The sequence below is a fragment of the Falco biarmicus genome, chromosome 14 (assembly GCF_023638135.1).
Source record: "Falco biarmicus isolate bFalBia1 chromosome 14, bFalBia1.pri, whole genome shotgun sequence".
Taxonomy (NCBI): domain Eukaryota; kingdom Metazoa; phylum Chordata; class Aves; order Falconiformes; family Falconidae; genus Falco; species Falco biarmicus.
In genome coordinates this window covers 8,917,704-8,945,684 of record NC_079301.1, presented here as the reverse complement: position 1 = coordinate 8,945,684, position 27,981 = coordinate 8,917,704, and the positions used below count along the sequence as shown (strand labels likewise).

Genomic DNA, 27,981 nt, shown 5'->3' with positions numbered 1-27,981 from the left:
GGTGCTCCCTGGCTCCCTTCGCACTGCTCCACAAGCGAGCTATACCTTGACCTATACCACGATGTTGGGGCCCGGGCAAGGTAACCAACCTCCCGCCACATTGTTCCTCACTACCAACGGCCGCTGCACTAACACCAACCCCGTGTGCGCTCGCTTGGCCAGCAGAGGAGGGCAGGGGCTCCCCGCCAGCGTCACACCTCGAGCCGGGAAACGGCTTCGGAGCGCCAGGCCCTGCCGGAGCCGAGGCGCGGCTGCGCCATGAGGCAGCGCCGTCAGGCACCGCCGCGAGCCGGCCCCGCCAACTCCCACCCTCGCGCATGCGCCTGTCCCCTCCCGCGCTGCCGCAGCGCTGCCGCCCGCCTCCGCGCGCTCCGCGCATGCGCGGGCACCTTGCCGCGCGCCGCCGACGCACCGCGCCTGCGCGGCCCCGGCGCTCGCGCCCCCTCCTACCACCGCCCCCCCCAGCTCCAACGGCTGCGCGTGAGCAGTGCGCAGGCGCGGAGCTCCCGCCCCGCCCCCTTCCGTTTCCCGACTCTCTCGCCTCCGGGCCTCGCGGAGAAGCGAGGGGAGGCGGGCGGCGGCGCGCGTGCGCAGGAGGCCGCGAGGGCCCGCCGTGTTCCCGCCGCGCTCCCGCCGCACCGCCGAGCGCGCCAATCGGGCGCCGCCCCGCAGCGTCGCGCCGTCGCGGCCCGAGCGCGCCGTGCGTGCGTGCGTCCCAGCGTGCGTGCGTGCGTCCGCCCGCTCGTGCGTGCGTGCGTGCGTGCTTGCGCTCGGCGGCGGCGGCGGCGGCGCAGCGTCCCCTGCCCCGAATGAAAGGGACGGTCCCGGCGAGCGAGCGGCCGTGAGCGACCGGCGGTGACGGGGGGGTGGGGGTGTGCCCGAGTTGCTCCTCTCCCCGGCGCCCCACCCGCCACACGGGTGAGTGACTGAGTGACCGGCCGAGTGCCCAGCTGCCTCGTTGCCCGCCCAAACGCCTCTTTGCCGCGCGCCCGGGGCAGGCACGGCGCCCCCGGCCCGCCCGCCCGCAGCCCCCGGCTCGGGGTGCCAGCGCTGCCCTCCTGCTGCCTCGCCGCCGGCCGCCGCCGGTCCCTGGGCCTCAGCCAGCCGCCTGCCCCCGGGAGGGTCCCGGCACCCAGTGCTGCCTCTTCGGGGGGCGCCCCCCGCCGCCGCTACCCGCCCCCCCTTCCCCTCCCCGAGCCGACGGCAGCCGCTCGCTCCGCCCGCCTCGGCCCGCTCCCTCCTTCCCTGGAGGATCCGCCCCCCCTTGTCTCCCAGTCCCATTTCCCCCAAAATTCGGTGAGAAACGGAGGGAGGATGGCCCTCCCCGGGAGCCCCGCGCCCCACCGAGCTCCCCTCGGTAGGCCCTCCGTCGGGGAGGGATCAGGCCCAGCCGGTGCGGCGGCCGGGCTCCTGCGGGGGTTGGCGGCCGTCCCTCCCCGGGGGGTGCCGGGCCGTGCTTCAGCCATCCCCCCCGGCGGGGCGAGCGGCGGAGGTGCTGTTATCGTCTCATCTCCCGCTCCCCGTGGGAGTATGTAAACTTTCCTGAAGATAGGTCTGTGCTGCCTGCCAGATCTCCCTCACCGCAGGCTCTGTTAGTGTCATTTGTAGTTACCTGCTCTGCTCTTATTGTTTAGACTTTCCAGGGTCAGGCTTTCCCCTCATCGTGTCCCGCCGAACACCCCCCCCCCCTCCACACACACACACCCACCCCATTTGCTTTCTTTCTCTCTCTCTTTTTTTTTTTTTTTTCTTTTTTTTTTTTTTTAAGGGAGTTGCACGGGTAAGTTCATGTCCTACTTTTTATAGTGGCTGTAGGATGCTGTGTGAAAGTAACTCTGGGTTAAAGAGTTCCATGGGACTTGTGACTTTTGGTTCTCAGCTACAGACACCTATGGGATACCTCCCTTCCCCCCAGCTTTGCTCACCTTCTCCAAAATAATGTCCCCAAAAATGGGTAATTGACCCTAGAAACTAGACAGCACTTGGAAGTTTTTTAAACAGAGAATCTGGTAATCTCTAGCGAGCATCTTGCAAAAATCACTGCCTGTATTTTCTGTAGCTTTTCCTGAAAGGCCAAACCACTTCAGCATGTTTAATGACGTTTTACATAGCATGTGTACTTGCGGGTTTTCCTTGGGTGTCTGAAATTTTCTTCATGGATAAATATAAATCCTAATTTTTAAAAATACAATTTTGTAATCATACAGGCCACACATGAAACCAAACTGTACATGAGAAAGTACAGTATACAGGTCGTTGTTGTCAGCTGGAAATACAAGTGGGGCCTTAACTCCTATAAACAGGCAGTAGCTCTTGAAACATCCTGGGGCAATAAATAGAAATTAGAATCCAGGTTACTTTCCGTTCTTTGGTGCTGAACAATGTCTCATACACTTGAGAGCGTCCTTCTTTGCCTGAGAGTCATTGAACTCACACTCTCTTACATTATCTAGAACTCAGTAAAACAGTATGCAAACCGTATGAGTTTGTAAAACATGCTGCTTTAAAGATTAAAATAAAGATGCTGTTAGGGGAGGCACCATGTTTAGTGTCTTAGTGGACACTTAAGAAACGTGAATGCAAATGAACCAAATTTCTGAGTGAAGAATCACTGAATTAGTTTCTTCTTTTGTGACTATAGGGTAGATGTAACTTCCCATTTTTCAGACCAAGCCTGTGGAAAAAAATTCTGTATGTAATAATTTGTGTTCTGTAGTACACGTGTTCTGTTTTGGTACAGATAGTGCACAATCTCCTAGTCAGTGATTCCATAGTACATCGCTTTCTGTGATCCAATCTGTAAGACTTTCCCCGACAAAGCAGACAGGCAAGATTCTGTCAACAGTATACTTAAAACACTATATTATAAGTTTTAGTAGTAATATGTTAGCTTTTTAAACGTGGAAAACAAATACTGAGCTGTTTTTAAGTTGCATTCTTTTTCTTGTTCCAATGAAATGTAGCTTGATACTTGGCAAACTGGATTAGTTGCTTTTGGGTGATTTAACTTGAGAGATGAAAACAGAATTTTGAGTGTTCACGTTCAGAATTCTGGAGCTGCATAACCTAGTTTGTCTTTTTCAGAAAATGAGTATATTTAAATGGACAGGATAAGAAGTGCATCTTGGCACAAAGAAAAGTGATCTCAGGGTAGTTTTCTCACGTTTATGAGAAAGCAAATATAATTTATGGAGAGGTCTACAGATTAAATGCTTCTGAAATATTTCTCATGCTCGGTTTTTTTCTGCAGTCTTTAGAAATGTATACATATTGTTAATGCCCAGTGATACAGAAAACACAAATGCAGAGAATGTAGAAATGGAAAGAAAACTTTTAGATATCCTTGTAAAATGCTTTTGGAGTAATTTAATCTGATCGTGAAAAGAATGTGTGTTTGCTTTTTGGTGTTCACTGATGCTTTTTGGTCTGTTCGTGTTTTGAATAAATTTTCAAGTGTTAAATTATTTATAATTTAATAAGTATTCCAAAACATAGTATTTGCTAATTTTTGTTGGTGTTACAACATCAGCATCCATGCGTCATCAAGTAAATATTGGCATTATTTTTGTCTTCACTGTGAGCCTTAAAAAATTTAATTATGCAAAAGTACTTCAAGAAGTTAGGTTATGTCACATTCTAGCGTTGCTGTAGTGACGTGCCTTCTCGTGCCTGTTGGTGCTTTGGAAGGCGTAAGCTGAGGGCAGTTGACTGCAGCCAGCTGTGAGAAGGTTCTTCATAATCTTGTTTCTTGAAAGTTACTATTCTTATAAATAAAAGATTATGAGAGCGATTTAGTAAATTTTTGTGTGTTCTACGGATTATTTGCATTTTCTAAAATACGAATTTGCTTGTTAAATTGAAAGATAGCTGTTTCTTATAGTTGTAATTCTTAGTCCTGTAGGTCAGCAGTACCTGTGTATGTGCTCAACAAAATTCCTGTTACTCCGTTTAAGAACTATTATCATTCCTGGCAATATATTGATAATATAATCTGAATATAAAATGAAACAGGTAGACCCAAATTAATGTATTTATAAAATTATTTATACCAAAGCAGAGCTTCTTGCTTTTTAAATGATTTTGTTAATATATTTCTAACACATAGCTCTGTGATTTGTGTTGAACTATTGAACGTGACCTGAAAAGAAGAAATCTTTGTGATATTTTTCCTACTTGTCTTTTGTAAGTCTTTTTCCTACTCCCAAATACATTTCTTTTAAGTTTAAAAATTATATATTTTTTTTTAGTTTAAAAATCTGTATATTTCCTTCAGGAGCCATTCCCTCTTTCTACTCAGAAAGGATTACAGAATGGTCTTGTTTTGTTTTTTCTTTAGAAGAATACAGTATTGTAATTCTTTTGTGTTTAACACTTAAGGACTCTCTATTGCCACTGCAAAAGGGTGTGACTAGTTTATCCAGATTGGCACATTTTTTGTGCAAATCAGCAAGATCTGAAATCTATGCATTCTTCTTATGAGTATGCGTCACCGGCTAGTAAACTGCTTTCCAGTTATAAAAGAAAGCAAATGAAGCTGTTGATAAAGCAAAGGCAGTAGATACAGGACAGACACCTTTTGATGCAGGAGTTTTGGAGTAAACATTGCAAGACAGTTAAAGCACAGTCTGTGTAAATCTGTTGAAACAGAAGAGTGAGAATCTAACAGGATTGTCTTTTAGCAGTAGTATATGCTGACAGACACTTAATGATGGTTCTCTGCTTTCCATCAGAAAAATAGGGGGTGATATTAGTATTATGAGAGTCTGACAGCATGGAGAAGCAGGCAGGTTTGCCTATGCAAATTTGAAAAAACAGTTATGCATTTTCATGCAATGGCCATTGTAGCACAGTCCAGATGTATTGCAAATCTGCTGGTTTTATGGCTGGATTTTTTATTTTTTCCCAACAGAAATATCAAACTATGTGGTGGCTTTTCTTACTTAGATGAGTCTAATGAAGACAAAAGCTGAGGAGGATTGCTTTTATTGCAGTTGTGGCCAATTCTGACAGTAAGGCTCAAATCTCCAAAGTGAAAACCTATAAGAAAGTCTGTTTGAAGGGGATGGTATTTTATTTCTTTGAGAGATGTAGAATCCAATACACACAAACTACTTAATACTGGGCCAAGAAGCACGTACACACATCAGGTATTTTCACTTCTGAACTTGCAGTGTCTGCCTGGTTAGAGGATTTGGGACCTCAATGTTCTATTTTAAAATGTGTTGCTGGTGACATGTGCAAAGTGTGTGATTCATGTTGAGTTTAATTCAAAGTTACTTTTCTTAGGTGAGAATAGCAGTTCTCGTGCACTTAACTGAAAGCTAGTACGGTATGGCTAAATTAACTGTGGGTGTTGAAAAGGTTTCCATTCCAGCAAGTTAGTCCGATATGCTTCTAAAATTTCGTTCCTAATGCTGTTTGACTAGCCACACTGTATGTCTGTAATACCTAAAATGGTAACGATTTATCTTCTCATCTCTACCCTCATCTGAGGGTAGTTACTTCTCTGCTGATACTTTTACACTCAAAACCTGTTCTGGATGCTATGCTGGACTCTTGGGTTTTTCTTTGCTACTGAACTTCTTCAAAAACAGAAGCATGAATTTTATTGCATGCACAGGTAGTGCATTTTCTACAACTTCCTTTGCTGTAATAAATAACTGTAAGAATGAGATCAAGGAGTTGCAGTAACTTCTCCCCCTAATGATTGCTGTATTTGTTATATTTTACACTTATTCCTTCTTTCCCCCTAAGTTTTGTATTAGTATCCAAAGTTTTATATTAATGTTCAAACATTTTTGCCTAAAGAACTAATTATGCTTGCTGATACAATTTCATAAGTTGGCAAAATACTGCCTTTGCTGGGTGCATGTTTATCTGGATATATTGAAGTAGTGTAAAAAAAAAAGGGAAAAGGGACAGATCACTTTCAAGCAACCAATATTACTTTTATAAAACTGTAAGTTAAATTGCCTTTTGTTGATGTTAACGCGCTGATTACACCTTTTTTTTCTGTAGCATTGAGAGGATTGAAGTGGCATTCTAAGGTCATTTAAAATCATGACAAGCTCAGTTGGACAGAAAAAAGTGTCTTCAAGACAAAGGAAGTGTGGTTTTTGTAGATCTAATAAAGATAATGAATGTGGACAATTACTGATGTCAGAAAACCAGAAGGTGGCAGCACATCACAAATGTATGGTAAGTAACCCATAGGAAAAAGGAGTGTAGCGAGCTAGTAAAAGGCTACAAACAAACAGAAAATTCAACAAGCTGTGGCATTGGCACAATTTATTGATCACTGTAATTTGAAATTTTTGTGGGTTTCATCTATATATCTATCTATCTATATATTTAAATGGTCCGTACCACCTTAGAGCTTAAAAAATAAGTTTTGTTTTTATAATTTTAGCTGTTCTCATCTGCACTGGTATCTTCACACACTGATAATGAGAGTCTTGGTGGATTCTCTATTGAAGATATTCAGAAAGAAATAAAGAGAGGCACTAAACTGGTAAGTCTCTATTTTTGGCTCTTGGAAATGGAAGGCAGTATTTTCTTACCTTCTGTAAAGTTTACCATGCAGTTGTTTGGTGTGTTATATATATTAGGTGGTGGGGGTGGTTAAAGTGCTACCTTTGTGTGAGCTCTGAGGCAATGGACAACTTACAGAAGATGATGTTGAAATAAGATTGGTCTCAGATTTATGAACAGAAGACCTCAGTAGGTATGATTATACTCATATTGAAATGAAAGTTAAATGTCAGTTAAACAACTCTTGAAGTGTGTTTAGGAAAGGATGAAAAGTAGTTTGTTTATTTCAAGTCCAGTGCTGCTTTCATGTAAACATCTTTTAAGAATTGTAGCTTAATAATGGAATTATTAAAAAATAAATCCAGAATTACTATTTTTAGGGTCACTTTTTTCCTCATTGGCAAATGTAGATGATTGTAGCAGATAGGCATTTTTTCAAAGCAAATTTGAAAACTCATTTACAGAATAAGCCCAGGGTTTTTTTTGATGTTCTGCGTATAAACAATAGCATTTCCTAGATTTATGTTTTTAATCCAGTAATTTCAATTTAATATTTTCTGTTAGATGTCAGAAAGAAACCCACATTCTAGGGACCTGGTTGAGGGTATTATTGTGCCTTTACCAGTATTTAGTTTTGCTGCCAAAATCTGGTTTTAACTACCAAAGGTACTTTTGTTGCTTCCTTTAATATTGATTTAATAGACAGTTCTGTGAATATAGGTGTCTTCTGAGGTATGTGGATACAATAGTGATTACAGTTCTATCAAATTCATGAGAATTGAGCAGCAATTAGTTTATTTAATTTCTGAGAAGCAAATTCATGATTTTAAATTTTTTAAAAAAACCTAGAACTAGTTGTTTTCCATTGGGAGAAATGAGTAAGGCTTTTTAAAAAGAGTTTTAACAAATGATCAATTCACTCCTCACATTAAAAATGTTCAGCTTAGTTATTTAAAGCATTCTTAAGTATTTACCAGTTATTGGACCACTAAGAGTAGTCCGAAATACTACTGTAGAACTGCAATTGTATAATAGTAGTCTAATATTTCATCCAGTGTTTCATTTGAATCTTTTCCAACGTGGGGAACTTTCTTTGCTCCAATTAGCTGAAGCATAAAGAAGTAACTATTCACAAGTCAGTCATGTTGTGATTAGGAGTTTCCAAAGAACATGGTAGTAAATGGAACTACAGATCATAAAGAAACTTTTTGATTCTTGGGTCTCTTAAATGTTTTTTGAAGTTTTTTTCTTTTTATGTCATTGGTGGTTTCTGTCTTTCTGCTTCTGAATCTCTTTGCGTTCCCTCACTGATGCAACAGCTGGATATATTCTTGGAACTCACTAGCTGTATGTATCAGGCATTTTGTTCAGCTTTTTGAAGAAAACCTGGATCTGGTTACCCTAGTAGATTCCTAGTCCTGAAATGTATCCTGTTTGGAGAGAATTTACAAGATAATTTTAGATCTTAATTTAGCTGTGTTATCTTTGTCTGTAGCTGTCAGAAAACTACAGCTCTGTATCTCTTTCTGGAGGAATCTGTCTTTCTGCATTGACTTGTATAGGAAGCGTAAAGCTAAATGTTTATAGTTAGCCCAAATACCCCCTCCTCTAACGTCTGCTTTCTGTTCTAGCCTGTTCTTTTATGTGGGAACACATTGAGCAAAAATATCTCAGCATGGTGCACTGGGTTAAGTAATTATACTGATAGCTTGGACAAAATTTGTCTGCTGACAGATTTTATGTAGTTGCCCTCCTTCAGGAGGTGCTGCTGCTGACCAGGTATGCACTGAAAATCAAGGCCTGTTGATTACTGAAATGATAATGACTGACATGTAGATGGTAATACATTTCTGCCTGAGAAAATTTAGTAGGTTCAAACTTTAATAAGCCAGTCATAAAAACTTACAAAGTCTAAATATTTGGGAGTACCACGGCACTGATATCCGTATTATTTCTGTTAGCTGTGTGTGGGAGGATTTTTTTAAAGAGCTTGCCCATTTTTGCAGCTTGTCAAACTTCCCATATACCTGATATGACTTGGGAATTAATTAATCTGTTGACAGTGGCCATTTGGACAACAGGACTTGTACCAATGAAATAAATAGTTTATTACTGTCCGGGAACATAGACCAATAAATCAGTGTTAAAATTCCTATGTCTGTTTTGTTTGTATAGATACACCATGGTGTTCATAAAAAGAAAGTTTTGTTTTAGTCATTTCTTGCTTTGAGAATACTGAAGTACTGACTAAAATTGATTGGATATAATTTCAGCCTAGACTTTGGTCTGCCATTATTACATATATTAAACCATAACATATAACAAATTTACGAGAGAAAATACCCATACAATTTAGATAAGAACTAGGGAATGGTATATAACTATACCATTTCAGAGCTTGTAGAGGAGTAAGTGGAGATGATCCAAGGCTTTGACATTTTTACTGTTCAGTTAACTTTGTTAAAATTGAAAAAGGGGATGGTGATACATAACTTTGGTGGTATATTTATTTGGCAGATTTGAGACAAATGAAAAGAACTTGACTATGCTAGTGCAGTAGACAGAAGGTGTATTCCACAAAGATGTATGTAGCAAGTATCTTACATTGCACACTTACACTGACGGAGCTGGAATTAATTGTAACCTTTTGGAGGTGTGGACAACGTGCAGGATACAAACAAAAAGCTCCGGTTGTCTTGGGACAGGAGTTTAATGGGAAATTCTGAGATTTTGGGGGTAATATTATGTAAATATTGCCCCATATTTATTTACAAATAAATATGTAAAAAATAAGGCAGATTTCTTTCCAGTTATTCCTAACACAGTATAAGCAGGGCAGTGAGCAATTTAGAAGCATGATAGCTGGTGTATCCTAAGCAATAGTGAGTAATATGAGAAGAATTAATTATTGGGAAACAAGAGTAAAGGAAGAGACTCCCATTTAACTTTTTCTGCAATATAAGTATAAAGAGCAAAATTGAGTCTAATTGAAATAAATTCATTGTATTTAACAAATATTTCACTAAATTCAGTGTTTTGGAAATTACTTAAGGAAATTACTATAGAAAAATGAGGTGAAGTTAGCTGCTGAGGCTAAGGTAAATTTGCAGGTCATCTGTATTTCTGACTGCCAAATGGATGTCTTCCCCTTAACTTCATAACATAAATCAGAATTAGACACAATTTATTATTTTAACTTTTCTGAAATGGTTGGTACAGACTGTGCTTGGGAGTGAGATATTTAGGTGAATAGCTGTGGCACTTTCATCAAACATGTTCCAAAAAGTAAATTACTTTTTTTCTTCATTGAATTGATAATCACTGTATGATGGTTATTGTACTGTTGCATAATTGCAACAAATTTCTCCTTGATTTTAAAATAAATTATGCAAAACACCTAAGAGCACACAGAGTAATACCAAGTGTATAACTCCATTTATTTTGTCACCAGGAGTGGTAACTGTTATTTTTGAACTCAGAAATACTAAGCCAACAGTAACGTGAATTGTGCTTTCTTTTTCTTTACAGATGTGCTCTTTATGCCATTGTCCTGGAGCAACCATTGGCTGTGATGTGAAAACATGTCACAAGACATATCACTACTACTGTGCTTTGCATGATAAAGCTCAGATAAGAGAGAAACCCTCACAAGGCATTTACATGTAACTATTACTTGTTTGCTATGCTTATTTTTGTATTTATATTTCACATTCTTTGGTTTATTAAAAAAAAAAAAACCAGCAACAAAGCAAAACAAAAGAATACCCACTTTGGAATCTAAACAAAACTGTTGCAAAAAAATTCTAATGATGATTGTGGCATTCAAAATAGTGATGTGCTAGAAAAGCATTCTTTTCACTGCAAGATTTGTATATCAGTGAGTATTACAAGTGGGACAAAAATGTACTGGCATTTAAATTTAAAAGATGAGTAAATAAATCTGTGAATCGTGACTGACTTGACAGTTTTCAACTACTTTGTTTATAGGATTTTATGTCGAAAACACAAGAAAACTACGCATAACTCTGAAGGTAAAATTATTCAATATAAATTTTTCCCATTGTAGAAAGATACTTGGTTAAATTTAATTCTTCTGGAGATTATAAATGTTTTCAGTAAAAATTAGAACTACATTTTTTTGAGAAACAATGAGTTTGGAAGCCCATCTGATTTCTGTATTTTCTCTAAAAATTATTGGTTGAGGTGGAGAGAAGCCCAAAATATAAATTTTAGGCTGTTCAAAAGATTTGATGTTCTGTCAAAACAAAGTTTGGGTGGAAGTAATGCATTCCCTTCTGGGAAGAAGCTGGCTTATATTTGTAGTTAAATATTCACAATATTAACATCTAAAATATTTTGTCAGGTAACAGCTAATTTTTGCTATTGCTAATGTTCCTAAATATTCACTATTTTTTAAAACTATTAAATGGAGCTTAACTCTTCAAATAAGAAGGACGCAATAGTAAATGAAAAGGTTTGTGATCAGATCATTTACAGATGTATTTCTGAGTCATCTTCATAAACAAAAAAATCCGTATGGATATAGTCATAAAAGCGGTGCATCTGTGCAGGGGAGAGTAGTGAAATGTGTGAGGGGTGATATGCCACAAACATAGATAAATCATTTGGTTAAAATTCCAAACTAGTTGTGCTATCGTGTATTTATGCAGGTATTTTTCCTTTTTCTTACTGTATTTGAATTTGTGTAAGTGAACAATTGTTAGTTTACTTTATGCATTACTTCTGACTGAAATGTCATCAGATTTAACTAATGAGGAGTATGAGATGCTTTTTTTAGCGAAGATCAGATTTCGTAAACTATTCAGTCTCTTTCTGCCAAATGTATTTTAAGGTAATGTACCACTTTTTATGCTTTGGGTAGTAGATATGTTAAAGTTTGGATGTTATTTCAATGTTCAGAAAGATATTGAAAGCAGTAGAAAATGGCAAATGAGAACTGTGGGTTGTGGTTTTTTAGTTTATTTAAATAATTATTGTCATGTGCTTTGTATAGAGCACTCTCTGATACTGCTGTTACCAGGTTTACCCAAGAAAAGCAATATACATATTAGTTCTCCAAGGAGGCAGGGCCACATTATCTTGTAGTTTGTTTGTAGCACTTTGTTTCTTTGATTTGGGGGTTGTTTTCCTTGTTAGCAGGAACAGAATATGAAAAACATTTCAGTCCAGAGAGATACTCATCTTTTTAACTGATAACTAAATATATCTTTACTTATTCACAAATGGCTCAGTGTTTGACATCTTATTGAGAAATGCCTCCAGTTCTGTGTGGAGCCCACTGCCAATGGACAACTTTTTCTGCTTGGAATTCCTTGCAGGATCGAAATGTGCTTTTCTTTAAGAGTTTTGAGACACTGTTATCTCCAGTTCTACGATGTCATTCTCTACAGCAAAGGCTTTTAAATTTTATATGGATATATTTGTCTGAGAAGACACGGGAATAATTACTAGTGGCGTAGTGGCTTTTTTCTTAAATGTTGATGATGGCAATTTATTAAAACATTAAACTAGACTCATCCAAAGAGACTCTTAGTTTGAGGGTAAGGAGAAAGAGGAATAAGCAACATCATTCAGAAAAACTGAGACCTAAGAACCCAGCAGTATCTTACTTAGCATTGAACTTTGGACACATATTTTTGTTTAAAATATTTAGTTCTGTTATGCTTTACGCTTTTAGACATATGTGCAGCTGTACTTCACATTCTTGTTTTCATTTTTTTGTTTAATATTTGACTGAAATTTTAGCCAGTGCTCTTTTCCAAGGAATATGTTCTCTTTTTTTAGTCAATACAATTTAGGGAACTATACCCGTAGAATTTTATTACTTACAGTTATGGATTTGATAATGCCAGAAGCTGGGGCTCTTTTGTGATAGACCTCTTTAAATCAAAGAAAGTGAAAATACATATTGCATCTGTCTTAGGGAAATTACTTAGAGCATTGTACAGCAATGGTATTTTATTACATTGAAAACTAATTACCTTTACAAGTCAGAAATATACAGGATGTTTTTCAGAGTTTAAGAAAGGATGGAGGGTTTGTTTTTTCATATTTAAATGCTGAAGTCTGCTTAGTGAAATGGTAACTTGAAGATGTTGGATGGTGAAATTAAGCTTTATGTCTGTATTTTGTTGGTTTATTTCTTGAGGAAAATGTGAATATCAAAGAGTCATATGAATGTCAAAGAGTGGTGGTGTGTGAAACCAGAAAGGACTTGCAGAGAAGAGTGAATAGACTGGCTAGGGATACTAGATGTGGCTTTTTTTTCCTCTCATGTGTTTGTTTCATTTTCGTGAATCCTTGCTTTTGGCAGTGTTTTTGTAACAGAATAGTTAAAGCTCATCAGTGGTTATTGTCACTTAATGTAGGTGCACAGAGGCACTGAAATTATCAGTCCTTCTTAATGGAAGCTTACTGCTTCTGCTCTGGGATGCTGGTGTTTTGGTGGGTTTTTTTCTTGGTCAGTGTAGAACGTCTGGGGTTTTTATCCATTGTTCTCTGTATCCAGATTTAATTGCTGCAGTCCAAATATTTTTATTATGTCACTTCTATCAGTGGATGTTCAGAGAGGTTTTAGGAGTGTTTGGTGCAGTGCAGAACAGTTTTATTTCCATAGGCAGTACTGCTGCATAATAGTGAGATTTTTTTTCTTCCCTTCCCTAGAAAAGAGATGCTTTTGGAGACATACTTGTTCATGTCTGAGATCTGACTAATATACCTTTTGTTAGAAGTTCTAGTTTAAAAAGGGTATCTGTTAACCATTTAATAACAGTTAAAGAACATTTCTTGAGAGTGTGTGGAAGTGTGGTTGAAGGACCTGTGTGGAAATTAAAGTTACCCAGTTAAAACCTAATAAAAAGGACCTGTTAGATGTTATTTATTGCTGTCATGAAGTTCAAGTGGCGTGAGAATTCATCAGACTAAGTATCTCTCTACTCATCTAGACAGAGTTAATGGGTGATGGAAGTTCAGTTTCCTTTAATTGACAGGAGTTGCTGAACTACCTTCTGTTTTCTTTAAATATAAAAATATGAGACATGGCAGCAAAGTATTGTGCTCTTAAATACATTATCCGTTTCAGCAGATCGTTGGGTTTGATGTATTTGTACAGCCAAGCCTTCAGGTAACATAGAATAGGAAAAGTGTACTTCTGCTATATTTTCTTTATGTATATATATTTCAGAATGCTGCTTCTGTGCTGTGTTCCCACTAACTGGAAAAAGGACAGTAAAAGTGAGGTACCCTCACACTTTGTACTAGGCTGTGGCTGTGAGGTCAACAAATTTAAAGACACTTGCTCAGAGGAGCAGACCAAGTTACTGAAAGCTTCAAGTCTAGATTTTTGTCTTGCTGGTTACAAATCTAACAACATAATTTGACCTGAACTTTAAGTAATTTAATTCTTAATTTAGGCAAGCCATCTCAAGTTCTCAGTACCTAATAGGTTACAGGAATTGGTGCCAGTGCATTCAAACTATCACAGCTGACTATTAGTTGAATTACTTTTCAGTTTTATACAATTGCATTTATTCATTTTGAAGAATAGAGTATTGTTGAAATAAGGTTTTGGCACCATTTGTTGGCATGTATTCCAACGTACTGGAAATAATTGTTGAAAAATTTTAAATCTGGTATCTTTCGGTTCCCTGCAGGTGGGGTCCCCTGTGTTGAATTTAAAACAAATTCAGTTCATCAAGAATAGTTTCATATAAACTAAGAATGTAATTTCATTCTTCTATTACATATTAGTAAATCAAAGAATGAAGACAGCCGTGTGACTATCTGTTGTTAATGTTTAAAACAGATGCTTGGGAACTGTGCAGTCAGAGAAATAAAAGTGTCCGTAATTCCTATGGTAGCTGTACTCAAAGCCTCAGGGAATGATGTTTCCACAATGGAAATAAGGACATTCCCTGTCGCAGCATCCTTTTCATGTTATTCTAAAGATCAGACATTAAATCTGTGCTTCTCATACTGCCCTCTAAGTTGAGTCAGGATAATATTTCTCTGTGAGACCTATTTAGAGATGATGCAATCTGTATCAAACCGACTGCTTTTTCAAAGCACTATGTAAGCCAGGGGCTGGCAGCAAAAAGATCCACAACTTTTTGGCATTATAGTTAGGTAATATCCTGATTCATCTTTGGATTCTTTAATCACTGTTTGTTTATAGTTGCATTTTCTGTGATGCTGCTCACAGCATAAGCTTGCCTAACATTGTATGCATTAATGCAGTCAGGTATTAAAAGTTTCTGTAATGTTGCAGTTCAGTGTCATTTCAATTGTGCTGGTTGATGGTAAAAAATTCTTCCTAGGCTCTGCTAACTCAGCCTTCTTGTTGCCTGTCTTCAGGAGTCTGCTGCTCTGAATGTGACATCAAATGTATGCGTAGTGTTACAACAAAAACAGTTGGTCCAGGCAATAAGTTAGCGATCTCCTGTACAGTCCATTATAGACTAATGAGATACTTTGCAGAAGCATCACAGTGGTGTTTTCTTATGGAAAAATGTATAGCTAATGGAACAGGAAAAAATGTAAAAGTAATGTGGTGAGAGGTTTGGCCTATCTGAGGAGCTGTCCTGTGGTGTTTACACTGTAATTCTCCTTCCTATCTAGGCAAGACATTATACAAATAGAATCTTGGTCAGCTAACTCATACTTAACAGGTTGAACATAACAATTGTAATAAGCTTTCTGATTATGCAGATAAGCCAAGTGTATTGTCTGCCTTCAGTCTTTGCCAGGGATCGCTTGAAAAAGCATTTAGATTGTAAGGTTATGAAGGACTATTTATTTATTCATTTTCTATGTTAAATGTATTTAAAGAAAAAGTATCAAGTACTTCATAGCATAGATACTGTCAAGTCAAAAATAGTTTTTGGACAAGAGTCATCAGTTCCTTGAGGTGTCTGGAAAACATGTTAGTGATGGGACCTAAGAGGTAATTTAATCTTTTTCCTCTACATTCTTACTTTCTCCAGTTTAGATATGTTTCATGTAACTTAGTCTTTTTCCATTAAAAAAAAAAACCTAACCCCAAAAACAGACAGACAAAAACCCCCGCCACACTAAAATTTATATTCAGTATTTTAATTGTTAATTTCACATAATTTGCTTATAAAAGCTGCTGTTATTTCATGATTGGTTTACCTGAGTCTGTATTTGTTTTCAGGGGTTTTTATGCAAATATCTGGTTCTTACTAATGCTTATAGATGCATTCACATTTTTATTATTGACTACTGGGATAATAAGGTTTTCCGTTTTTTTTTGACATTTCTTTTCAATTTAAAATATTTATGTTGCCACACATGGTTCATTGGGTTTCAGCCATATTTTAAGGACATCTTACTTTAACACGTCAAAGTACATTTTTCTTTCTCTGTTATATTCCATTTCTCTTCTGAAAACCTAGTAAAGTCAATTTTGTTCTTTTATAATTTTTAGAGCTTCTCTTTTATCGAAAATGCACTGTAAAACTTTAAATATACATGTGTGATTTCAGATTTACATAACAGCATATCAAAGCCTCTTCCACATTCTGCATTTTGGCGGCTTTTTATGTACAGTCCTACTTCCAAATATATTTTGCCAGTCAGTTGTTTATTATCTTCCTCATACAGACTTAGCCCCTTTTGCTTCTGGCTCACTTAGTCTGTTATTTAAGGTAATGTAGGAGGTGGACGCAGAGAGCAAGTATTAGCCTTTATTGTACACATCATCTTTTTATTTGTTCTTTCACAACCTTTAAATCACTTAATTCTTTTATTACTTTGCTTTAACATAGCTTTGGGAAAAGGGTTGTTCCAGGTGTATTTCCAGCTGATGCAATATAGAATAGATCAGTGATACCTCAGTGACTTCTCTGCCAAGCCTTATTTTAAACAGCAAAACATCTTGATCCTTTTTCTTTCTAGTCATGATCAAAGGAGAATTTTTAGATTTCTCTCTGAAGCTGAGTCTCCCTGTTAACAGTTTATGTAATACAGCATTTTGCTAGTCTTCTTTTTGGTACTTTGTACTGCTCATGGATTTCTAAAATGCAAATTTGGGGCTTGTTGCTGCTCATCTTTTTGCTCATCTGAATTTATGATACCATGTTCTTAGGTGCTTTTTAAAATGTGGAATGTTTCCTCTTGATTTCTACCCCTACCCCTCCTTCTCAGGCCATATTGTATATTAAGCTTGTGTTTTCAGATACGGTGTGTAGGGACTTCTGAAGAAAGCTTAGACACCTCCTTTGAAGAGTTTAGATAAAGTTACGTTGAGCGTATTGTGATGATTTTAAAAATCAATGCAGTAATGGGATATGGGATGGGGGCAGCTGAGGAGTATCCAGGGAGTCTCAGGGGATTCAGTGTATGGGTGATATCCATGATAAAACGTCATCTGGTCAGGGAGGAGTTGAACAACTTTTTGTGTTTTCCTTAGTTCAAGCTGACATGAGAAGTTGGAAACACCCAACCATCAGATGCCAGGGAAACAGGGTAAGCTGGCAGTGGGCTTGAGGGGAGGGGTAGGGCACAAACCAAATTGCATATTAAACAGTAAAGACCATCCAAGGCAGGTGTATTTTAAAGCTGGTTACAATCTCTTTCTTCCTGTATTGTTACAGTAGTTCACGGTGCTGTTAAAAAATGAGAGAAACTTCAGTGTTTTGAGGCATCAGTCTTGCAGATAGATGTGGTAAAGCAGATCCTCACATCTCGCTGGTGTTAATCTGTAGGTCTGTGTCACTTGCAGTAGGAGACCTAAATCTGCAAGGAATTTTATTTTAATGAAGGGGTCATGTAGCATCTCTATTTCAGTGAACTCTGAACTTTTTAGGAAGTACTAGTTTTGAGCACGGAAAAGGGGTTCTCCTTTGAGGAAAACTGTGCAATCTTGGGTTTTTTTAATTTTTTTTTATGCTTACACTGAAACCATCATTTAAAAATACAGCATTTTTACTTCTCCAATCTTAAATATTCTAACAAATTTAGACTAAAAACTAGCGCTTAAGAACTTACACTGTAAGGAGGCTGTGACATTTCTTACAAAAAAGTTTATTTTCATAACATGTGCTTGGTTTTGGCGATTATGATTCACTTTCAGTTTTGAAAGTGTGCCTGTAGAGAGTTCAGGATACGCTTTAATGTTATTTAGAAAATAAGGGTGGACTAAGAGGTAGAAAGCGTTATGGTTGACAGAATTGATAAGGAGCTCTGGAAAAAATGTGTTGGTGACTGGGCTGCATTTTGCTTCATCAAATATAGTAAGGAAGTCCGTGGAATGATTTTGGAAGGAATTACTTTTAACTTCCTACTGATGTTATTTAAAGGGTCATGGATTCAATAGTCATGTTTTTGTAAGACTCTTTTTTTCTAGAATAACCATCTGTGATTTCTGTAAATGTAGAGTAGAGACAAAAATTCACAAATTTCTTCTAAAACATTGGTGGAGAGTTCATATGATGAAGGACAAGATAAAGGAGAATTATTCAAAAGGTTTTCAAATTGTAATAAATGTTGCTCTATGGAGTCTGAGAGGTGTGATATCTAAATTGTATAATCTTGCTTGGGGAATTTAGCAAGTAATGATAAATAAAAAATAATGTTAGATAGTAAGTTCCAAGAAGAAAACGTAAAACGTATTGTGTCATTAGATAATACATGGTATGTATTTTATTTTTGGAAACTGAAATAGAGCTTTTGTAATCTAATTAGAAAAGGATAGTATATGTATTAAAGCACAGGAATATCATGGTAGATAGACTGATGCATTTTAGTAGCAACTTGGGTATATCTGTATATAGCTGAATAATCTTGTCAATTTAAGCCAAAATCATTTGCAGATTTGTATTTTTGCCTCTTTCTAAGCATACAACAGAGTAAAGCTTTGGAGGAATTACAGTTCAGTATAACCTGTTGTGATGTGTTTGGATTAGTTTTCTGTCCATTAATGAATGAGCAAGAAGCTGTAGCTTTCTTAGGCATCAGGGACAGATATGGTAGATGAAGCTTAACAGGATACACTTGTATGCAAGGCCTTGGCCCAGTAGTTCAGTTATCTTCTGCTCCAGGTTGATGGCTGTGGAATATATTCAAGTCTTTGACTTGTGCGGTTGAGTTGCTGTTAATAATGAGATAGAAATGTGATTTGGTTTTTCTATGATAATAGATGAGAAAGATGAGTTCTGGCGAAGCAACATTTAGTCTCAAAATAAGATGTCCTGTCTGGATACTGAGGCAACAGTATAATCACAATAAGTGCCATAGCAATGCTTTAATAATAATAATAATAATACCACAACAGTTAAGTGGCCTGTTAATGTATAAAGTAGATGTTCCAAATCTTCTGGCTAGGATTTTCTTCCGTTTGGGGGCTCATCCTGATGTTTGTGGTTTGGATTTTAGAAGCAAGTTCTTTAGCAGAGCATGTGCATGTTTCTTTAAATAAGTCTGCTGAAGTATCTTTGCAGTTTGAGCAGGGGTGGGTGTTGCACATTAGAAAAGAAAAAAAAAGATGCCTCTGTGAGCAGCTGATGATGAGGAAAGACGTTAGCAACCGAGTAGAGCTGGTTATTCAGTATCAGATGTAACTTAACTAGATCATATTTGAAGCAATTTTCAGTTTGCAGAATTGATCTGTATTAACTGTAGAGTTTTGAGTAATCAAAAAGGAGGTCTGTTAGAATACTGGACTACAGTTCTGTATGGCATTCAGCTGTTGAGCTGACATTTTCTAAGCAACTTGTCAGACCTCTGTGGTATGTCTGTATTAAAATCATACATTCTTAAATTCTTTATGTTCCATAAATACTTTATCTGGGATATTGTCAGCGTGGATGATTTTTCAGTAAACTGGTGGCTGCTTTTAGCTGTAGATGGAAAAATACTCTGTAACTGAAAGGAAATTTTAATTTGTTTCATGGAGGCAAAATACATTTCAGTTTTAAAACTTAATGTTAATGTTCTAGCCAAAATGAGTGAGTTTTTTCCTTATGTCAAATGGCATCAATTAATAAAGCAAGGAGAGATGTGTTATTTGGATACACTGGCATAATATCAAGGGCTATTTACATTGGAGCTATGCATCTTCAAAAAAAACCAACCCTAAATTAAAAGCTTATTTCATGGTTGAAAACACTTTCTGGTTTCAGTGTAGTTTAAGTGAGTCTTATTTTCACTGGAGGAAAATGTGTATCTGAGGTCACGTTTTGGGTCTGAAAGCAGAAGTTGTAAGAAATGCTAAATCTTCATATGTTATAAAGATGCAAAGCTGTGTGATAATGTATAAAGAAGTAAATAATGTTTTCAGGATCTGCAGTTGCATGTCTGTAATACATGGGGAAAAGTTGCTATTATTATTTCTGACTGAAACACAGAAAATACAGGTTATGTTTTCTTGTTTGGTTGTTTTCCTGGTGTTTTGGGTTTTTTTATTGTTGTTGTTTGGTCAGTTTTGTGTAAACTTTTTGAGAATGTTATTTGATGATGTTTTCTAACTTCTAAAGCAGATTTAGAAGAAAGTATCAATGAACACGAATTGGAGCCTTCACCTCCCAAAGGAAAAAGGAGGGGTCGTAAGGGAAAGCCAAGAAAAACAAATTTAAAAGGGCAATCAGAAGACACTAGATCTACGTCCTCACATGGCACAGATGAAATAGAAAGCAGTTCCTATGTAAGCAGTAAATACGCTAAACTTTTTAGAAGACAGAATTTAATATTTCTGCTCTGCAAATACAGTTTTTATTAAAATTTGCATGTCTGAGCCTCCAGCTGGTGGCTACAGGCTTTTAAAATTAAAACCTTATTTGTAACCAGCAGTATGTTTTAGTAACATGTTTTTCTTTCAGAGAGACAGGTCTCCCCACAGAAGCAGCCCCAGTGATACAAAACCTAAATGTGGATTCTGTCATGCAGGTGAAGAAGAAAATGAAGCTAGAGGAAAGCTTCATATATTTAATGCCAAAAAGGCTGCAGCACACTATAAGTGCATGGTGAGTAACAGTATTGTTGTAAACCAGTCTATTATGTGAATTTTGTCTGAATTGCTGTTTTAAATTTTAATACAGTAACCTCACATGTAATTATGCATGAGTATTGTCTGTGCGCTGATGATCTCTTTAAGCGCTGAAGTGTTGCGATGTGAGCAATTCATTTATTTTCACTGCGGGCAGTATGGATAAAAGTTGGCTACGTGCTAAGAGATGGAATTAGCTCAGGGAGACTCTTTAGCTTATTAAAAATGCTCCCTTAGCGTGTAAATGCATGCGCAGTATTTAAAAAGGAAAACAGAAAACAGTTTTAACTAAACAAATCCACTCCAAAACCAAAATACCTTTACTCCACAAGCATTCAGACAAAATCTGAGAAGAATCCACGACCTTCATTAATTTTCTGACCAGTGGATTCAGACTGTGTGACTCAAGTAGAGTGGGACATGGGAGTTCTAGAAAACCCTTGCTTTTCAACGGTCACATTTATAGAACTGCCAGCCTGAAAAGAATCTCCTCATTTCAATGAACATGAGCAGTTATCTTTCATATAACTTGTTCTATGAATGAGGTAGGGCTTTGAGTAACAAGCCTCAGTGGTTCCTGTTGTGCCTCAAAATTAATAAATAGTCCAGGCAATCTGTGGAGTATTAAATAAGTGTCTTCCTATACCTAGCCATGCTAAACAGAGCTGGTGTGTGCCAGCAGCCTTCAGCCTCAGAGTATTCTTTGCTGCTCTGTTTGCTTGAGCTTTGATCTTAGGGCAGTTTAAACTGAATATACCAGGATGATGATAGTAGGGATGGTACTCCGTTGTCACCCCTCAGGGCCTTTCAGGTATGTTGACATCAGCTGTGCTGATGCTGTGTGTGAAGCTGAATTACGTATATATATGTCACAGGGAAGGAAATTGAATATTCCTAAAAAGTTCAGTCGCGTAATTGATAATATTGGCCATTCATTACTTTGTGTTTTCATTATGTCATTATTTCTTGTCTACTTCTTTGTCTTTTATAATATATTTCTCCAAGGTGCCAAATGTAATTAAAGCAATCGTGTGGGTATCAGAAGGAATACTCATCGTACTAATTACTCAGCATGGGTTTTTTTCCTAGTTTGTTGGTACAGCACGTGCTGTCTGAGATCACAGAAGGGGATGTTCAATACGCAGTTATTCCTGCATATAAACAAATTTCTAATCATGTTGGTGACCTGAAATTATTTTGACTTGCTTGTTTTACAGTTGTTCTCTTCTGGCACTGTCCAGCTAACAACAACTTCAAGGGCAGAGTTTGGTGATTTTGATATCAAAACTGTACTTCAAGAAATCAAGAGAGGAAAAAGAATGGTATGTGTCTGCAGGATGTGATGAATGTGTTACTGATTCTTCTAAGGTGTACATAGCTTTGCCTCCTTCCTTCTGTGAAATAATCATTTCCATCTAAATGTTCTAAACACAAAATTTAAATACATTATTACTTTGGGGACAGGTAGTCAGGTAGGAATCGCCTTAAAAATCAGTGGTGTTTGGGCAAGTATTTAGGTTTCTTCATGACAGTATACATAGTAAATAATTATTAGCCTTCCTGTAACTATAAGAGAGTAACAGCTTTGGATCCTATGTTACTGAAAACATACTGTGTAGAACTAGAAATAAATTTAGAAAATATGTTCTTGTAGCAGCATGTTTCTAACTGTTCTGATGTTATATATGAAAACGTATCAGGGCCTCAGAGATGGGGATGTTGGTACAATGTCACATTGTATTTTTTTAAAATTCAGTGTGTTTTTAAACTGCTAAGAAATTGGGGGAGACCAAATGACTCCTAACAATATTGTCGCTTGAAAAAAAAATAATTTAAGATTCTTCATATATTAACTTACTAACTTCAGTGGCAATAAAATTGTCTTGGAAATGCAATAATATGTGCAATCATGTAGCAATTTTCAATGCAATGAGCAGGTAAATCCTAATGTTCATATTTAATTAGGTTAGTATTATATAGTTTCTCTTTTACAATATCTTTGATTAACTTGTCATTGGAAGGATGATCTGCCAGAGAAATTACTCTGTTCCAAAGTGGTAGCCATAAATAAGAGGAACACTAAACTGATAATAAGAGGCAAGAGACTGAAAGGCTGAACTCTGCCATTCTCTTCTTTCTCCTGCACAGAAATGCACACTTTGCAGCCAGCCTGGTGCTACTATTGGGTGTGAAATTAAAGCCTGCATAAAAACATACCATTACCACTGTGGAGTAGAAGACAAAGCTAAATACATTGAGAATATGTCACGAGGAATTTATAAGTAAGGACCTATGTAATTCTTCAATCTATAATGAAAGTGAAGGTATTTCAGGGCACTTTTTCTGTCTAACTTGGCTAGTCAAGTATGTTATTAAAAAAGGGAATATAATTTCATTTAAAATGGTATTTTTAAGTAATTGTTGACTTTGCAAAAGATTTCAGTTACTCTGCTAACTTAAAATTTCTCTCGTGGTGTTGCACTATGAGAACTGAGAAAATTAGTTTACTTGTACTGTATTTTCCTCCTCCATTAATCTTTAATTTATACTGAAGAAACCCTGGATAATTTATGGCATGATTACTCCATCCTGATAAGTTTTGTAGCTTATTTTTGGGTTTTTGGACCCTGTCACTTTGGCACTTGCTGCAGTTGAGTTGCCAGTGTGGCTGTGCCCACAAGAGGGCATTCTCTGAGCAGTGTCGTAGCAGTTCTAGAAAACTCATTGATCAGTTTTGTTGGCTAGGCTTCAACCTTTTTTTTTCTTTCTCCATTTAACTGATGCTAGACTTGAAAACCATGAGTGAGTTAGGAGTTCGCAGCTGACTTGTAGCACATCTCAAAACTAATTGAGAGTCTGGTTTTGATATTTTTGGTAGAAGTCCTCACTGTTTCTTTTGTTGTGCTAGACTCTATTGTAAAAACCATAGTGGAAATGATGAAAGAGATGAAGAGGATGAAGAAAGAGAAAGCAAAAGCCGTGGCAAATCAGTCACTGACCATAATGACATTCCTCAGCAGCAGCTCAATGGAAACTAGGTATGGAAGTTACCTGACAGATCTGTTACCGAGACTGAAATGCAATATACATTTAATATAGTTTACTGCAGTGAAGTATTTAAATCTAGTGTACGCAGATAAATACTTTTCATTGGCACACTGTAGAAAAATGGGGAGGATTTGTTGTTTTTTAAATCCAACGGACTTTGTAACCATATAAGAAGGGAGGCCCTCGTTTCTGTCGCTAAATATAGATGTAATGTCAGAGCTGCTAAATGCTTTTCTGTATGATTTTAAATTTACTGTTGTTTTCATCATTTTTTAAACAGGTTCAAGGGACAGAGTTATAGAACTGGGAATGGCTAAGACATCATAACTACTAATTCTTTTAAATTGTTTTCTAAAATCAGAAAAGGGTTAGTAACTTTTTACTACCCAACTCTGTTAGAAATTTCATTGAACTGCCTGAAACGTTCATGTGTGTGAGCCTTCAGTAAGTGGCAGAGTTTTACATGTCAATATTATGTAGTTTGTAGTCTGCAGTGTCTGGAAAAAATGAAACACTATATAAATGATATGTAATATGTACAGTGTCAAAAGTTAAGGCAGACATTGAAATGAAGTAAGATCTATATTTCTGGACTGAATAAAAACCTTAAGATTTGGAACGTGTAACTTGTTTAGTGGATTCATGCAATGAGGGAAGGTCTTAGCTAGTTTAATTAACAACAAGTTGGTGGTGGCGACAAGCTGGTACTTTGTGAATTTTGCATTCTCTTCATACACAAGTAATGGAGGCTATACATGGGAAAGCTGCTCTCTGTTTTTGCTTGCAAAGCACACAGTAGAAAAGGACTCAGTGTACACCGAAGCACGCTTGAACATTTCAGGTTGTTCCTGTTGTGATTGCTCATTCCGCCCAGCATTGTTTGCGGGAGATTTACTTGAGCAGCTGTTGGTTCTGAGCTGTGAGCTTTAGAACTCATGCCAAAGGGCTGTAGTTCATTCTTTCCCCAACGACCCACCTCTTCTGTGTCCCTGATTTACAAAGAACACTTCACTAAGTGTGATTAAAACCTTACTATACAAATGTTTGGACTCTGCAGCCCAATCTCTTTTACTTCAGAGAGTTACAACTCCTAACTCACTATGGAATTTAGCCACCATATCTGACGTCCATACCTCAAGTGTTCTGTGCTGTGTGGAACACTTCATGTTTTGTCCAGAATATGCATAAAGGTCCCATTCTGTAAAAAGAATGAGGAAACAACCTTTTTTGCTAGATTGGTATTTATTTTTTAATCTTATGACCACTATATGAGAAACTTTGCTTATCATCCTTATTGTTTTAGTGATTATTTTTTCTCTTTCTGTTCAAGTCAACAATCACGCCATGGAATCCTACTTGCTAGACTTTGATGTTCCTTTAGGGAATAATCAGATCTAGGCTATACCAAACCTAACAGATCAGTCCTCTGACTGTTTTCAGAACACCTTGTCATTTTAATGACTACTAGCTTCTTCAATTGGTCTGTTAAAGCACAGTCTCAGACTTAAATAAAACCAAAAAGCTGAATCTAGTCCACATGTTTGTCTGTTGCTGTCGCATCACCTTATTGTTCGTTTAGGGTTTTGACTTGTTTCACTCTGAACTCCCAACAAAACTTCTGGATCTGAAGGAAGGAAACAAGCAAAAGACACTGATTTGACTATAAACTGCTACAGTTCTTCTGTGATTGGTATTGCAAAAACAGTTCATTTGTAACATGAATTTCTGTAGCATTTTTTACTTGTATTTTTAAAAGATTTAATGTGTGTCATTTGTCTTCTTATGCATTCCCTTAATGTCTTGAGGGACTCAATTACTGTATATTGGAGTTTCTAACATTTTACCTGTTAGAATTCAATCAATTCTGTTTGCTTTTCTGGAGAATAATGTCATTTTGGAAAGAAATATTGCTGTGTACAGAAAATACTCAGTTACTGCTCTAAACATGATGCCATTGATCATTTTTATTTTGTATTTGTAACTTTCAAAATTAAAAGCGTGACTTGAATTGCAATGACAGATCGATTATTGAAATTGTCTATCAAGGTGTTTTGTTTCTCCTAGAATATGAACATTTTTCAGCCACTCAGAACAGTTTTAGAATGCAAAATGACATCCTTCAGTGTTTAAATTACTTCTAGATTTGTGCCTGAGACATGGCCCTTCCATGGAAAAAAGGCACTTTGTTTGCAGCTACTGTATTTTAACTAAGGTTGCATGGGGTAGATCTGCCAGCATACTGATTGTATTTGAGACTGAGCTCTTATTCATAGTGTGTCAGTTGCTTAGTATAATATTCAATCCAATAATTCATCTGTAAAAATAAATTACCCCATTCCATGCCTTGAAGAACCAGAACAGCACTTTACCTTTGGGTAGCAGAAAAGTGGCTGGTTTACCTGTTACCTCTTTGTGCTGAGATGGCCTGACTAAACTGTCATTAATTCCAAATTCATGGAAACAAAGTCAAAAGCAAAAATCTTTTCTTACAAGCCTCAGATTTGTCATAACTGACTTCAACTCATGTATGCTGGGTAAAAGTGCCTTACAATGTAAAAATTGTATTTATATGTTCCCAAGTAGCATCACCTGCTGGGGAGTAATTCTGTCGTGGTGTTAATATTTAGAAGAAATGTACCTCAGCAGTGTATTTACTGTACATCTCTTACGTCCTTAATTGTAGTTTTAAAAAGCATGACAATGTATGATAGTATACAACATTTACGTCATTTTTTAAAGACAAAATACTGCCATTATTGTCTTTTTATGTGTATTTTAGCTTGGAATTTCAGACAGTCTGTCTGAGAGTTTTTTTGGGTTTTTTTTTTTTGGTAAAGCAATGTAATCTTTGCAAGCATATATTGAAGATTATTCTGGAGCATCTACTGCCTTCCCAGAAATGTTAGAAGTAATGAAAGTGCTCAATAGGTGAAATAGGTATGTTTAAATTAGATAGTTAAATTAATGCAGTCTATTTGTTACTGAGGGTTTTTTTTTTAATAGGCACCTTCGGCTTTCATCTCACAATTGGAGAACTCATGAATTTAACAAAACTTGTCTTATGAAACTGGTTTTGCTTTATTTAAATTTTCTTTTTGGCCTTTGGGCATTTCTTTTGCTCACAAGAGTTAGTGTGTGCTGTTTAAGATGCCTGGAACCCTCTGAGAAGGGAAATTTCTCCCCAGCTCGCTGTATCTCTATTTTATAGAGGTCTCCCCAACTCACTGTATCTCTGTATTAACAGATCTGTGATTGTGCTATACCATGAAAGGACTGTACCAAGGAAGGACAGGCATCAGGAGGGTATTGTTCAAACAACTCGAGGATACAGCTGGTGTAATGCCATTCTCAAGGTGCGATCAAAGACTATGGCAGCGAGCTGTGCGATCGCTGCATTTCAGGGAAGGGTGAAAGGCTGGTTCGGCGTTGGCATCAGTGCAGCTAGCTAGGCTGAGGTAGATGAGGTGATCAAAAGATCTGCTCATTCAGCAGGTGTTGATCCACAGGAGGTTCTGTGATAAGGCTCTAGTAGGAGTTACACCTACACTCCACAAAGTCTGATCTTTAGGTACAAAGAGCTGTGCTGATCTAGAATGGTATGATTATACCCAATCTGGCCCTAAAATGTAATATAAAGGAAGAGAGCTTGCTTTGTGCTGCTGCCTATATGAGAAATAACTTCATGCTAAACCAGAGTGAAAGATGAAGAGGTGATGATCTACTTGAAATATCAGACTTATCTGGCAGGTGATAATCAGTGCATTCCAAAAATACTAATATGCTAAATCAGATTGACAAGAAAATTAATCCTCATTAGATGAAATTGATCTTAAGAGAACTGAAAGTACATTATAGCGAATAGTAACTCTTCTTCCATGTTGCCAGAAACAGATACCACCGTATTAGTGAAGGAGGTTAAAAAACAGAACACAGCTCTTGATTTATATACTTGTTGAAGCAGTTTCTATATATGCATATATATGCACACTCATTAGTCAGCAGTGACATCTCAACTCTTAAAGAATCCTGGAGAACTGTTGCTTGTCAAAAAGCACTCAGGTTAGGCTAACATTTGCAGCTTTTGCTCTAGCATACATTTACATTAGGTGTAAAGACAAGGAATGTATGAAAGAGGGTAAATGCATTCCTATCTACAATGTTATGTATATTTTGTTCCTGTTATATTGGCTTTACTTCCAAAGTTGTAGTTTGCAGTATTAGTTTCTTTTTATTGGTATCCTTGCATATATATATTCAATAAATGAGTTATGAATTTCATATTTGCATATCTGTCCTTTTTCTGAAAGTGTAACTCTTAAAATTGTCGTTTTAATGCATAAATGCAGTATTTGCTTTTGAGGTTACAGTCCCATGAAAAT

The 27,981-nt window shown here is 37.5% G+C and overlaps 2 protein-coding genes across 6 annotated transcripts in view; both read left to right on the top strand.

Moving 5' to 3' along the window:
• LOC130158635 (P2R1A-PPP2R2A-interacting phosphatase regulator 1-like) overlaps nucleotides 1-27,981 on the top strand; it is a 180,493-nt gene that overhangs the window by 30,585 nt on the left and 121,927 nt on the right. The window lies entirely within an intron of this gene.
• Nucleotides 523-27,880, top strand: PHF6 (PHD finger protein 6). Of its 5 annotated transcripts, none has more exons than XM_056359432.1 (11): nucleotides 523-918; nucleotides 6,019-6,198; nucleotides 6,410-6,511; nucleotides 10,060-10,193; nucleotides 10,519-10,562; nucleotides 20,049-20,212; nucleotides 20,388-20,531; nucleotides 21,772-21,876; nucleotides 22,703-22,836; nucleotides 23,463-23,592; nucleotides 23,883-27,880. In XM_056359432.1, exons 2-10 carry the CDS (start codon nucleotides 6,061-6,063, stop codon nucleotides 23,590-23,592), a joined length of 1,095 nt encoding a protein of 364 aa, XP_056215407.1. In that variant the 5' UTR covers nucleotides 523-918; nucleotides 6,019-6,060; the 3' UTR covers nucleotides 23,883-27,880. The 5 variants fall into 5 exon arrangements, with proteins under 5 accessions (XP_056215407.1, XP_056215406.1, XP_056215405.1 ...); XM_056359431.1 differs by having other exon boundaries at nucleotides 530-918; nucleotides 20,046-20,212; nucleotides 26,847-27,880; XM_056359430.1 differs by having other exon boundaries at nucleotides 530-918; nucleotides 20,046-20,212; nucleotides 25,182-27,880.